Raw genomic sequence first — 15,527 nt, forward strand, 5'->3', positions numbered from 1 at the left:
ACACATACTAACCAATTTTTTTTTCATACTTTGCCAAGGTCTGTCGAGTTGCTTATGAAATCATGCAGACACTGCATCCCGATGCCTCTGCAAACTTCCATTCTTTGGATGACATCTACTATTTTGGAGGTCAAAATGCCCACAACCAGATTGCCATTTATCCTCACCAACCTCGAACTGCAGATGAAATCCCCATGGAACCTGGAGATATCATTGGTGTGGCTGGAAATCATTGGGATGGCTATTCTAAAGGTGTCAACAGAAAACTGGGAAGGACGGGCCTGTATCCCTCCTACAAAGTTCGAGAGAAGATAGAAACAGTCAAGTACCCCACATATCCTGAGGCTGAGAAATAAAGTTTAGATGGATGAGAAAGACAACCAAACTCAGTTCAAACCGTTTGAGCCAAACAGTAGATGAAGAAGGCCCCAACCTAACAACTCATGGTTAAATGAGTCAACACCCTCAGCGCCAGGAGCAGCTGGGATCTGACAGATGCTTCATTGGTGGAATTCCTCTTTAACAAGGGCTACCGTGCCCTCGAAACCATGCACAGTCCGATAATGTACTCACGTATAACATACAAACAGGTTGTTTTCTACTTTGCCCGTTCTTTCAAGATTATGTCCCCATGAAACAAACACTGCCACATTGTGTAATTTAAGTGACACAGACATTTTGTGTGAGACTTCAAACATGGTGCCTATATCTGAGAGACCTATGTGACCTAACGAGATGACTCAAATAGCTCCCTCCTGTGGGGAGCTTGATTCTTAGCCAGTGGTGGTATTGTAACCACTGAATTCACTCCAGTCAACAGATTCAAAATGAGAATGGATGTTTTTGTCTGGAATTTTTTTTTTAGTAATTGTACCAGTTCATCCACCTCATCATCAATAAGTGAAGGATACAACAGAAAATAAAATATTCATACTCCATTAGGAACTTTTGTAAAACAATACCATGAACAGATTCTTTAGTACTCAGTGTTTCCGGACATTCTCTTTGATAACAAAAAAATAAATTTTAAAAAGGAATTTTGTAAAGTTTCTAGAATTTTATATCATTAGATGATGATGTGGCCAGCTTTATAGTGGAAAATGTTGATAAAAAGAAGAGTTTTAGAGTTCTGCTTTACTTTTTTTTTTTTTTTTTCTGTTTCAGATTGAGTGGCTTAGCTCAGAGAGTCATTGGTCCATTTTAACACTGAAAACTGAGTTTAGTTGGTGCACATTACAGAGTTGCTCAGAACCATCTTAGGGAAATTTTATTTTATTATTTTGGACATTGTTTATTTAATTGAATCAGATAATCATACTTCTCAGTGCCAGAGGAACTATCCCCTCCACTCCCAAGCTAACAATTTCAGGCTTGTTCTTTCTTATTGTGGCTATTGTCACTTTTTGTGAGTTGAAACCTGTTGTTTTATCCAGAAAATGATTTGTGCCCTTTCCTATCATGTCCTGCTTTTGAGAGTACCAGGAATCTGTGGGGTTGGGAAGCTGGCTCTGTTTCCTTTTTTTTTTTACTTTATTTATTTATTTACTTTTGGCAGCATTGGGTCTTCATTGCTGTGTGCAGGCTGTCTCTATTTGCGGCAAGCGGGGGCTACTCTTTGTTGCGGTACACAGGCTTCTCATTGCGGTGACTTCTCTTGTTGCAGAGCACAGGCTCCAGGTGGGCGGGCTTCAGTAGTTGTGGCTCGAGGGCTCTAGAGCGCAGGCTCAGTAGTTGTGGTGCATGGGCTTAGTTGCTCCCTGGCATGTGGGATCTTCCCAGACCAGGGCTCGAACCCATGTTCCTTGCACTGGCAGGTGGATTCTTAACCACTGCACCACGAGGGAGGTCCCTGTCTCTTCTGAAGTATGCATCTCATACTACATAGAGTTTGGTGAACAAAGGAGAGGGGAACCAGTATGAGACCCAAAATGGACTTGGGATACTTCCTTTTAGTAATTCCACATCAGAATCACTTTGGAAGACAAGACTTTGATGCTCTCTCTGCTTTCTCTCTGAACATCACTTTTCTCCTTATAAGAACACTTCCTCTTTTCTATAGCCTGCCTCTTTTAGATGCCTGGTAGGAGTATTTCATAGCATTGTTTTACCTTCTGAAAGAAAAATTTGATCCATGTAGGAACCAGTAGCAGGCCTGGTATTAAATATCAGGAATCCTAGACAGAAAAGCCCTGTTCTTCACATCATCTCTAAATGAAAATACCTGTATGTAAAATATCCCCACCAAACTTCCCTATATTCTTTCTACCTCTCCATTCAGGTCTCCCAGGACTAACCATCTAGTGTCAGTAAGCAATTTTCAATTTAGTTTTGGTACAAATAAGTCGTTTGAAACAAAAATCTCCAACTAAGCAGAGGTACTTTTGAATATGAGTTATTTTCTAATTCTCATCTCACTTGTCATCAGAACATCAGTAACCATGGGTTTTTATTTCCTCTGCTGAGATTTCCTGTTTTTATTCATTACAAGCATGTTTTCCTTTAATTTTTTGAACATCATTATAAAAAATGCTTTAAAACACTTTTCTGCTGAATCTAATATCTGAATCATCTCAAAGTTGGTCTCTATTTGTCTTTTCTCTAGAAAAAGAATCACAGTTTTCTGGTTATTCAAATGTTGAGTAAATTTAGATTGTATCCTGCATGTTATAAATGTTAATGTTGTGGATTCTGTTATATTCCTCTGAAGAGTGCTGATGTTTTTTGTCTGTGTTAACAGGCATTTAACTTCGTTGAACTCAAACTGTAAACTGTGTCTTGGGTAACAGCGCAAATCCCAATTATTTTATCTTTAGCTGGAGACTGCCCCACACATATATGGTTCAGGAGTCAGCTAGAGATTTGGGTAGATTTTACACACAGAATTTGGAGCTCTCTTTTTTTGCCTTTCTATCTTCTGAGATTTCCATCCTCACTTTCCAGCAGCTGTGGTTGCTCTGATTCTGTGGTGCCCTCTGTTTCTTCAGCCAGAAAGACAGCAGTTTTCTATCAGCCTAAAAGCCATAAAAATGAGAAACTCACCTTGTACCCTTCCCTTCTAAGTTTCAGCCTCTTTCCAGAATTCACCTGCTTTTTTTGTTCAGTATCCAATGACTTTGGGTAGCTTTTTTGTATTTTGTCAAAAGTTGATCATTGTTATCCATTGGAAGATCTGTTCAGTAGGTGCTTAAACTCTGTCATACAGGAAGTGAAACTCTGAAGCAGAGAGTTAAAATGAAAAAGTATGGTGGGGGAGGGAAGGGTCTCTGTTTAGATTCTGACCTTAACAGCTAAGCAGCCAGCGGCTTTAAGCAGGAAGGAAAAATGAAGAACTAACCAAATTGTTAAACCTGCAGGTGTGAAGGGCTAATGAATACTGCTGACCATTTCCTTCTGAAAAGCTTTTCTGAGCCACTTTTTTGCAAATCATCAAGTACATGCTATACAGGCTGCCTTGTTGGGAGGACTGACATTTCTTCTCCACTGCTATACTTTCGCCATGAGGGCCTGGTACTTTAAAACCCTACATGGTTTTGAATTGCGTGTAAAACTCTACATGGTTTTAAATTGTGCGACCAGTGCTAGATTAGGAAGGTTTGGGTCTTTTCCTTGTTACAGGACCCATTTGTGAAAGAGCCTTACCTAGAAAACAAAGTTATTAGCCTGGGCTCATTGAATGTGGATACCACCATCCTGCATACTAATGACAAAACAGTTACAAAGGTTCTTTCTGGTCCTATCACTCAAGTCTGATTTAGTGCTGAGCTGAACTTAAAGAGTTCATGCCTGTTGTCAAAGGGCTCCCAGCCCTAATTCAGGGTTTCTTTGTGCCCCAGGTGAATGGGACTAGTTGCTTCCCTCTCTGAGCTTTAGTTTTTTTTTCCTATCATATACAGCCTAACCTGTTTCCTGGGTTCCCTCTTTAGAAAGTTGAGAACATGAATGGCCTCAGCTTCCGAGGGGCTTGAGAGTTAAAAAAGAAAAACCACATCTAAAAAGCTATCTCATAGAGTGATTGTCATCATCCTTTAGCTAGAGATACTGTAATCACTGTATATTCAGTAAGCAGGAAAAGTACTGGAGTCTAAATGGTGCCTCTAGAAGAATCTCCTCTGCCTCAATGAGAATAAATCTCTCTTACTTAAGGTGCAATAGACATGTCCAATTTGACCATAGCCAACCACCTGATTTTTCATTTGCGCTCCTGGGAGGCTGTGCAGTAGCCAGGATCAGTAGTCTCATATAGAATAGATGTGTGGCTTAGGGGTTGACAGTTTGGGGACTGGGCTTTAACACCCTAATTTATGCCAGATACAGACTCTAGGGAATTTTTTAAGTGCCATGCCCAGAAGGAAGCACAAAGGAGAATTTGCCTCTACACTTACTGGTTCCTGATGGCAGTCTCCCTTTTGGAAACATGGAGGGAGCTGTTCCAGGATCCTTGGAAGGGCAGAGGCAGGCCGTGGCAAGCTCTTTGGCTTCAACTTTCATTGATACTATGCATGTTTGAGCACTTGCCCCTCGACAGTGCATTCACTTTTGGTTCTTTATACAAGTAAGAAGCTCTGACTCTGGGTACTTGCTTAGCTGTTCAGCCTTGCCATCTGCAGTCCAGTTCAGTTGCCACCTGCTTTCTCCTTTGCTTATTCTTTTTTTTTTTAATATTACATATTTTTTAACATCTTTATTGGAGTATAATTGCTTTACAATGTTATCTTAGTTTCTGCTGTATAACGAAGTAAATCAGCTATACGTATACATATATCCCCATATCCCCTCCCTCTTGTGTCTCCCTCCCACCCTCCCTATCCCACCCCTCTATGTGGTCACAAAGCACCAAGCTGATCTCCCTGTGCTATGCAGCTGCTTCCCACTAGCTATCTATTTTACATTTGGTAGTGTATATATGTCAGTGCTACTCTCATTTCGTCCCAGCTTACCCTTCCCCGTCCGCATCCCCATGTCCTCAACTCCATTCTCTACGTCTGCATCTTTATTCCTGTCCTGCCCCTAGGTTCATGAGAACCATTATATATATATTTTTTAGATTCCATACATATGTGTTAGCATACGGTATTTGTTTTTCTCTTTCTGACTGACTTCACTCTGTATGACAGACTCTAGGTCCATCCACCTCACTAAAAATAATTCAATTTCATTTCTTTTTATGGCTGAATAATATTCCATTGTATATATGAGCCACATCTTCTTTACCCATTCTTCTGTCGATGGACACCTAGGTTGCTTCCATGTCCTGGCTATTGTAAATAGTGCTGCAGTGAAAACTGTGGTACATGACTCTTTTTGAATTATGGTTTTCTCAGGGTATATGCTCAGTAGTGGGATTGCTGGGTCATATGGTAGTTCTATTTTTAATTGTTTAAGGAACCTCCATGCTGTTCTCCATAGCGGCTGTATCAATTTACATTCCCACCAACAGTGCAAGAGGGTTCCCTTTTCTCCACACCCTCTCTAGCATTTATTGTTTGTAGATTTTTGATGGTGGCCATTCTGAACGCTGTGAGGTGATACCTCATTGTGGTTTTGATTTGCATTGCTCCAATGATTAGTGATGCTGAGCATCCTTACATGTGTTTGTTGGCAATCTGTATATCTTCTTTGAAGAAATGTCTATTTAGATCTTCTGCCCATTTTTGGATTGGGTTGTTTGTTTTTTTGATACTGAGCTGTGTGAGCTGCTTGTATATTTTGGAGATTAATCCTTTGTCAGTTGCTTCGTTTGCAGATATTTTCTCCCATCCTTAGGGTTGCCTTTTTGTCTTGTTTATGGTTTCTTTTTCTGTGCAAAAGCTTTGAAGTTTCATTACGTCCCATTTGTTTATTTTTGTTTTTATTTCCATTTCTCTAGGAGGTGGGTCAAAAAGAACCTTGCTGTGATTTATGTCAAAGAGTGTTCTTGCTATGTTTTCCTCAAGTTTTATACTGTCTGGCCTTACATTTAGGTCTTAATCCATTTTGAGTTTATTTTCGTGTATGGTGTTAGGAAGTGTTCTAATTTCATTCTTTTACATGTAGCTGTCCAGTTTTCCCAGCACCACTTATTGAAAAGGCTGTCTTTTCTCCATTGTATATTCTTGAATCCTTTATCAAAGATAAGGTGGCCATATGTGCATGGGTTTACCTCTGGGCTTTCTGTCCTGTTCTATTGATCTATCTTTCTGTTTTTGTGCCAGTACCATACTGTCTTGATTGCTGTAGCTTTGTAGTACAGTCTGAAGTCAGGGAGCCTGATTCCTCCAGCTCCGTTTTTCTTTCTCAAGATTGCTTTGGCTATTTGGGGTCTTTTGTGTTTCCATACAAGTTGTGAAATTTTTTGTTCTAATTCTGTGAAAAATGCCATTGGTCGTTTCATAGGGATTGCATTGAATCTGTAGATTGCTTTGGGTAATATAGTCATTTTCAGAATGTTGATTCTTCCAATCAAGAACATTGTATATCTCTCCATCTGTTGGTATCATCTTTGATTTCTTTCATCAGTGTCTTATAGTTTTCTGCATACAGGTCTTTTGTCTCCTTAGGTAGGTTTATTCCTAGGTATTTTATTATTTTTGTTGCAATGGGAAATGGGAGTGTTTCCTTAATTTCCCTTTCAGATTTTTCATCATTAGTGTATAGGAATGCAAGAGATTTCTGTGCATTAATTTTATATCCTGCTACTTTATAAATTCATTGATTAGCTCTAGTAGTTTTCTGGCAGCATCTTTAGGATTCTCTATGTATAGTATCATGTCGTCTGCAAACAGTGACAGCTTTACTTCTTCTTTTCCGATTTGGATTCCTTTATTTCTTTTCTCTTCCAATTGCTGTGGCTAAAACGTCCAAAAGTATGTTGAATAATAGTGATGAGAGAGTGGGCATCCTTGTCTTGTTCCTGATATTAGAGGAAATGATTTCAGTTTTTCACCATTGAGAATGATGTTGGCTGTGGGTTTGTCATATATGGCCCTTATTATGTTGAGATAAGTTCCCTCTATGCCTGCTTTCTGGAGAGTTTTTATCATAAATGGGTGTTGAATTTTGTTGAAAGCTTTTTCTGCATCTATTGAGATGATCATATGGTTTTTATCCTTCAGTTTGTTAATATGATGTATCACAATGATTGATTTGCGTATATTGAAGAATCCTTCCATTCCTGGGATAAACCCCACTTGATCATGGTGTATGATCCTTATAATGTGCTGTTGAATTTTGTTTGCTAGTATTTTGTTGAGGATTTTTGCATCTATGTTCATAGTGATACTTGTCTCTGGTTTTCTTTTTTTGTGACATCTTTGTCTGGTTTTGGTATCTGTGATGGTGGCCTCATAGAATGACTTTGGGAGTGTTCCTCCCGCTGCTATATTTTGGAAGAGTTTGAGAAGGGTAGGTGTTAGCTCTTCTCTAAATGTTTGATAGAATTCGCCTGTGAAGCCATCTGGTCCTGGGCTTTTGTTTCTTGGAAGATTTTAAATCACAGTTTCAATTTCAGTGCTTGTGATTGGTCTGTTTATATTTTCTATTTCTTCCTGGTTCAGTCTCAGAAGGTTGTGCTTTTCTAAGAATTTGTCCATTTCTTCCAGGTTGTCCATTTTATTGGCGTATAGTTGCTTGTACTAATCCCTCATGATCCTTTGTATTTCTGCAGGGTCAGTTGTTACTTCTTTTTCATTTCTAATTCTGTTGACTTGAGTCTTCTCCCTTTTTTTCTTGATGATTCTGGATAAAGGTTTATCAATTTTGTTTATCTTCTCAAAGAACCAGATTTTAGTTTTACTGATCTTTACTGTTGTTGCCTTTATTTATTTCTGATTTTTTTTTTTTTTTTTTTGGTTTATTTGAGATGTTTCTTGTTTCTTGAGGCAGGATTGTATCGCTATAAACTTCCCTCTTAGAACTGCTTTTGCTGCATCCCATAGGTTTTGGGTCGTCGTGTTTTCATGGTCATTTGTTTCTAGGCATTTTTTGATTTCCTTCTTGATTTCTTCAGTGATCTCTTAGTTATTTAGTAGAGTTAGCTTCTAACTAACTAACTAACTAACTGTTAGCTTCTAACTAACTATTTAGTAGAGTTAGCTTCCCTGTCTTTGTATTTTTCTACAGTTTTTCTTTTTTTCTGTTATTGATATCTAGTCTCATAACGTTGTGGTTGGAAAAGATACTTGATAAGATTTCAATTTTCTTAAATTTACCAAGGCTTGATTTGTGACCCAAGATATGATCTATGCTGGAGAATGTTCCATGAGCACTTGAGAAGAAAGTGTATTCTTTTGTTTTTGGATGGAATGTCTTATAAATATCAATTAAATCCATCTTGTTTAATGTGTCATTTAAAGCTTGTGTTTCCTTATTTATTTTCATTTTGGATGATCTGTCCATTGGTGAAAGTGGGGTGTTAAAATTCCCTACTACTATTGTGTTACTGTCAATTTCCCCTTTTATGGCTGTTAGTATTTGCCTTATGTATTGAGGTGCTCCTATGTTGGGTGCATAAATATTTACAGTTGTTATATCTTCTTGGATTGATCCCTTGTTCATTATGTAGTGTCCTTCTCTGTCTCTTGTAATTGTCTTTATTTTAAAGTCTATTTTGTCTGATATGAGAATTGCTACTGCCGCTTTCTTTTGATTTCCATTTGTGTGGAATATCTTTTTCCATCCCCTCACTTTCAGTCTGTATGTGTCCCTAGGTCTGAAGTGGGTCTCTTGTAGACAGCGTATATACGGGCCTTGTTTTTGTATCCATTCAGCCAGTCTGTGTCTTTTGGCTGGAGCATTTAATCCATTTACATTTAAGGTAATTATCGATATGTATGTTCCTATTGCCATTTTCTTAATTGTTGTGGGGGGTTTTTGGTAGATCCTTTCCTTCACTTATGTTTCCTGCCTAGAGAAGTTCCTTTAGCATTTGTTGTAAAGCTGGTTTGGTGGTGATGAATTCTGTTAACTTTTGCTTGTCTGTAAAGCTTTTGATTTCTCTGTTGAATCTGAATGAGATCCTTGCTGAGTAGAGTAATCTTGGTTGTAGGTTTTCCCTTTCATCACTTTATATATGTCCTGCCACTCCCTTCTGGCTTGCAAAGTTTCTGCTGAAAAATCAGCTGTTAGCCTTATGGGGATTCCCTTGTATGTTATTTGTTGCTTTTCCCTTGCTGCTTTTAATATTTTTTCTTTGTATTTAATTTTTGATCGTTTGATTAATATGTGTCTTGGCATGTTTCTCCTTGGATTAATCCTGTATGGGACTCTCTGTGCTTCCTGGACTTGATTGACCATTTCCTTTCCCATGTTAGGGACGTTTTCAATTATAATCTCTTCAAATATTTTCTTAGACCCTTTCTTTTTCTCTTCTTCTTCTGGAACCCCTTATAATTCGAATGTTGGTGCGTTTACTGTTGCCCCAGAGGTCTCTGAGACTGTCCTCAATTCTTTTCATTCTTTTTTCTTTATTCTGCTCTGTGGTAGTTATTTCCACTATTTTATCTTCCAGGTCATTTATCCATTCTTCTGCCTCAGTTATTCTGCTATTGATTCCTTCTAGAGAATTTTTAATTTCATATATTGTGTTGTTCATCACTGTTTGTTTGCTCTTTAGTTCTTCTAGGTCTTTGTTAAACATTTCTTGTATTTTCTCCATTTTTTTCCAAGTTTTTGGGTCATCTTTGCTATCATTACTCTGAATTCTTTTTCAGGTAGACTGCCTACTTCCTCTTCATTTGTTTGGTCTGGTTGGGTTTATACCTTGCTCCTTCATCTGCTGCATGTTTCTCTGTCTTCCCATTTTGCTTAACTTACTGTGTGTGGGGTCTCCTGTTCGCAGGCTGCAGGTTCGTAGTTCCCATTGTTTTTGATGTCTGCCCCCAGTGGGTAAGGTTGGTTCAGTGGCTTGTGTAGGCTTCCTTGTGGAGGGGACTGGTGCCTGTGTTCTGGTGTGTGGGGCTGGATCTTGTCTTTCTTGTGGGCAGGGCCGTGTCCAGTGGTGTGTTTTGGGGTGTCTGTGAACTTAGTATGATTTTAGGCAGCCTCTCTGCTAATGGGTGGGGTTGTGTTCCTGTCTTGCTAGTTGTTTGGCATGGGACGTCCAGCACTGGAACTTCCTGGCCGTTGGGTGGAACTGGGTCTTAGCATTGAGGTGGAGATCTCTGGGAGAGCTCTCGCTGATTGATATTACATGGGGCATGGAAGTCTCTGGTGGTCCAGTGTCCTGACCTCGCCTCTCCCACTTCAGAGGCTCAGACCTGACACCAGGCTGGAGTACCAAGACCCTGTCTGCCACACAGCAGATGAATGGTTTATTACCAAGGGTATTAAAGCACAGGAACCAACAGCCAGATGAAGAGATTCATAGGGTGAGGTCGAGAACAAAGAAACTTCAGTCCAAAGAAACTTTGGAGCCCAGCGCAGTGGCACATGGAGGCATTCTGCTTTACCAACCTGGAAGCTGTCTGAAACCCACTCCTTTTGGATTTTAATGGTGGCTTCACTCTCTCCTTATTCTTAAATAAGACAATCTTGATTTTGTATTTCTAGAGAAAATGATCTCTTGTGAATGGTTCCTTTGTTAACTATTCCATTCCTCCTGCAGTTCCTATCCTAATTACTTACACAGACTATAGTTTTGTCATTGTCATCTCCAAGATAGAAAGGAAACTAGATATCCCCTTGGACAGTTTTAGGTAATATAATCCTGTCTCTGAGGTATAATGATGCTATGATACTGTGTATTCGGGGCCTTTTAAGCTAAAGATTTCAAAGATTCTCACAAATCAGTGTCTTTATTCTCAAGGGGAATGTGGCTAGGGCATCCTTTGTCAATCAGGACAGAACCTGCACCTTTTTTTTAAAAGCGATGTATTGAAGGCCATGGCATAGCCATTTGGTGTTTTGGGAAGAGAGCCAGGAAGAGAGTTCGGAGCTCCTACTGACCTCCTATCATCTGTAACTGTAACCTCTCCTCCAGCATCAGTGTCCCGTGGAGGCCATTGTTCCCTAACTACCTGTGTGGGTAGAGAAAAGGCCATTAACAAAGGGAAAGCAGCATGTTTGTTCATAACCCAGCTGGGCGTGAGAGCGTCTGGCGGAGGCTGGGAATGTGCAGTGCTATGTACAGAGAGCACAGATAGTTTGAACTGTGGGTGTAGTCAGCAGTCTGAGGAATGCTGGGACTTGGAGTTTCTGGCTAGACTTAACTTCCCTAGTGGATTGCAGCCCCTAAGAATTTTCTGGCCCAGCATAGGAAATGAAGGGTAGTGGGTGCAAAGGCAGAAGACATAGTTCTCAGTTTGTTTCTCCTTGTCATTGTTCCTACAAGCCGGTAAGTCCCTGTTACCTCACATTCCCTAGAAGAAGATCAACAGTAACTTACTGAAAATCATGGACTGGGGTTGAGAACACCTGGGCCTTCAATGTCGACTCTGCCATTTAATGTGGACAGGTCAGATCATTTTAGAGCTCAATTTTCTTCAACCTGCGAAATGAATTGTTTCGATTTAATCAGAGTTTGCAAATGTGGTTGTCTGTTTGGGTTCCATATGTCTAAACTGGGTAGCTCGTACTCAGGATCAGCTGATTACTGTACTAAGGACATAATGTGGCCAGATCTTTGTTTTTCAAGATGAGGCCAAATCTATTTATATGCAAAATTTCAAATTTTTAATACTGGCAGCTAATTCAAAAAATATATAAGACACTAAGCAGGGCAAGTAAGAAATCTGTGGCTACTTTTGGTCCATGGTCCATTCGTTTACAACCGTTGGACTAGATCTAGAAAGTTCTTCTCTAACTTCAAGATTCTGTCTCTGAAAGGATTGTAAGATGGGTAACAGCTGTGCAGTGTTTCAGGTTCATATGCTGCATATGTCCAATTCTTGGCAGTGTCTCCTCAGCTGGTTTTCATCCTAGGCTCAGAAGTAACTTAATGTGCTAACTGACAGCTGTGCCGTGATAGCTCATATCCTGGGCCCCTCTCAGACTTGGCCTTGAGGATCGAAAGTGGCTCTGTTTCAACTGTCCCGACCACCAATCTTGATTTCTTACAGTCAGGTTCACAGACTGGTGATGACTCTATAGGCCATAAACTGAGATGCCACCTTAGGGAGTTCCTGCTGTTTTTCTCCAGTACATCCAAATGTCAAGATATCACAGTATACTTCAAGTCTGTGGTTCTCAGTGTAGAGAGAGATCAGGATTCTTGGTAGTCTTTAAGAAAGCACGGTGAACTAGGAGGTGCTGAGTGATTGAAAATGAGCAGATATTTCTATTTTCAAAAATAAGAAGATAGAGTACCAACATGTAGACTGATAAATTCGGTAAGTTATAAGTAAGGTTTTAGACTAGATTATTCAAAAGCTAACTGTAATAACTGTGTAAGAACCAGACACACCAGACTAATTGTATTTCCGGCTTTAGAGTAAAGAGCAGTACAGTAATAGCTAACATTTATTGAGCACTTTCTATGTACCTGGAATTTTTCTAAATACTTTACCTGAGTTAATTTATAATCGCCATAATAATAAGGTTGGTACTATCACTTTATTGACTGGGAAACTGAAGCTCAGAAGTCTTAAGTAATTTGCCTGTGGTGATAAAGTTAGAGGGTGATAGAGCCAGGATACAAATGCAGACCGCCTGGCTTTTAACCACTCATGGATCACTGTGTCTCTGCATACTGTGTCTAGGATTTCAGCCTGGCAGTAACTGTTCTTGTGGATAAGATAGAGCAGCTGAGGCTGCATGAGCATAGGTAGTTGTATCAAGAATCAGCTGTTCATTCAAAAGGTTTGATTAACTCAGGTCTCTGCTGGTTTGCCATAGAGCTCTATCCCGACTTGCTCACACAGTTTATTAATGCTTTGAAGAAGGACAGCGATGGGAACCATATGATATAGTAGTTAAAAGGATGAGTTCTCTTGTCAGTCTACTTGGGTTCAAATCCTGGGTCCTCTACCTATTGGCACTGTGACCTTGAGAGTAACTTTTCTGTACCTTCACTAAACCATCGATTAAATGAAAATAATACTAATACATAACTACTTCATAGGGTTTTTGTGAGTGTTAAATAAGTTAACATATGAAAATCTCTTAGCCCGGTGCCTGGCACAAAGCTCAACAAATGTGAGCTGTTATCACTATTCTTTCTGCATCGTTAATCGAAGGCTTTAGCGACTAAAAGCTGAGATAGTAGTAACTTATATTGTTGGCGAGAATTAGGGCCCCTAAAAGTTGCTTGAGAATTGAAATGAAAGGGTAAATCTAGCATATACTCAGGGCTTAGAATCGCTACATTGGATAACGAATACCAGAGCTCTTAAGATACTGTACAGCTTACAAACGGAGTTTATTCTTAGATTCAGAGGGTCAGTTGTGTCTCACTTCAGCCTGTTGGAGATGTAACTAAAGACTTAGAGAATTTAGTTGCCCATAAACTCAGTATTGCCAATAGAGTGCTATGACACCCCCTCCCATTCTACCCTACCCCTCCAAAACAGAAGTCTCCAGACGGAAAGTATTGGATTCTTGAATCTCATCTTGGATCCTGTGCTTGGTACTCCATGGTAACATCTTTAGATATTGGTGAGGCTGCTACGTGGAGAAGCAGGTAGCGTTGTTTTATGTGACCACAGTGTGCAGAAGCAGCAACAATTAGAGTCAGTTTAACTCAGCACACGGAAGAACTTCCTAATAGTGTTGTTGATCGCGACACAAGCTAATCTAGATGACAGTTCCCTGTCCTTGAAGGGACGTCCAAGCAGAATTGGATGCCAGAGGGAACCTCAAGCATGCAGCAGGGGTTAGTTAACCTCCAAGTTCCTTCCGGCCCTAAATTTCTAAAATGGTCGTGGACTTATGGTCACATTGTAGAGACTGAAATTCCATCCAGGAAATAAGTGGTGCCAACCTGAAGCTGCCTGGATCAGAAGCCTAGACAGCTTAATCTGGTAACAAAGAGGAACAAGGCCCTATCTGTTTGCCAGACCAGATGACTGGGTCTTTTTCCTTATCTCAGTTACAATCAAGAAACTTAATTTCTTACATTACATAACATAACAGGCTTTGTAAATCTACCTGTTTAAATTTGGAAACTCCTCTTTTGTTTGTTTTCTTTCCTACCTTTGCTTCCCTCTAAAGCTTCTTTCATAGAACACAGCTTTATTTTCATCTAAGCCAAGGGAAGAGGAATTTGTAGAGACAAAGGCCAAAAGAACTGAGGAGTCAGAGTTTCCTTAGAAGCCAAGAGTGGCAGTGACATCCCACTCTGGACTAGATCTGATTGTTCTTTCCATTCGAGAATTCAAAACAAGTGTGAGTCCCTTCTGACCTATTCCATTATTTTTAAAGTAATATCCATAAACACTGGAAATTGTTTGCAAACATACCTCACAATTGATCACTGCATCCTGGCGGGTCACCACACCAAGAATGAGAACATACATGTGCTCAAGTTACAGAAGAAGGGGTTTGAAATCAGATAGCTCTAGTTTCAGATTCTGGCTTCACACCTGTTGAGGATCAACAAGTTTGATCTAACTGAGGTAGTGCTCTTTCAAGAAATTCTCACTGATAATTCAAATAGCCAGAGTTCTGTAAGTCAGTAATTGGCAAGCTATAGCCTAAGGCCCTTTTTTTGTTAAGCAGAGTTTTATTGTAACACAGACCTGCCTGTTCATTTACGTATTGTTTATGACTGCTTTCAAAGGCTACAACAACAAAGTTTAGTAGTTATGACAAAGACTGATTGTGTGGCCCCCAAGGCCTTAGATATTTACTGTCTGACCTTTTATAGAAAAAAGTTTGTTGACCCCTGCTCTAAGTATCTTTTAGATTCAAATTGATAATCCAAAGGGCTTAATATCCTAAAATATTGTTTGAATCATCAGAGGAAAATCTAGTTGTGGTAGTAGTACGTTGGGCCCTCCACTAATCTATAAGGTGCCTAATGGTGGAAATTTGATCAAGGTGCTCCTTTAGGCAATTATCGTAATATACTTATTAGTATAACAAAACTCTTACTGCTATCTGCCAGGAAAATTACTTAAGTATACAAATCTGCAGTGTCTACAATATTGCACTGCCCTGTACAGCTGTATACAGCAGTCCCAGTACAGTAATGGGATCTGGTAAAAAGGACACTCTACTTGGAGTCAACAGACCTGGGTTCTGCTTGTAGCTCAGAAACTAACCTGCTGATATCTTAGGCAAGCTGCATAATTTGTCTCGACCTCAGTTTTCTTATCTTTAAAATATAGATGGCTCTTAGTTGTTGCTTTGAGAAATTACGTAAGAAGAGTAGACATAAAATTGCTTTGTAAAAGCTTACAGCTCTGCAGAATCAATCTCCAGTCATGTTTTGGGCAGCTTCTATGGTTCTAGGACTGTAGTAGGTCCTGAAGAGAATGAAATCAGTTTAAAGAGCTTACAGTCTAACCGGGAAGTTGTACACCTATGAACTGCACTGGAAAGTTACAGTTTAACATAAAAAGTTATGTACATTTGAATAATTAGAGCACGAGTAACTTACTGACCTTGCGTTTACT

General features: G+C 39.6%; 1 protein-coding gene across 8 annotated transcripts in view; it reads left to right on the forward strand.

Annotated features, from left to right (window-relative positions):
* FUT8 (fucosyltransferase 8) overlaps positions 1–1,037 on the forward strand; it is a 325,108-nt gene extending 324,071 nt beyond the window's left edge. For all 8 annotated transcript variants that reach the window (XM_032622335.1, XM_032622331.1, XM_032622333.1 and 5 more), the window contains one exon: positions 39–1,037. In XM_032622335.1, the coding sequence (XP_032478226.1) occupies positions 39–356 (318 nt within the window). In that variant the 3' untranslated portion in view covers positions 357–1,037. The remainder of the gene's footprint in view (positions 1–38) is intronic.
* Positions 1,038–15,527: the final 14,490 nt, after the last annotated feature.

The sequence above is a fragment of the Phocoena sinus genome, chromosome 2 (genome assembly GCF_008692025.1).
Source record: "Phocoena sinus isolate mPhoSin1 chromosome 2, mPhoSin1.pri, whole genome shotgun sequence".
NCBI lineage: Eukaryota > Metazoa > Chordata > Mammalia > Artiodactyla > Phocoenidae > Phocoena > Phocoena sinus.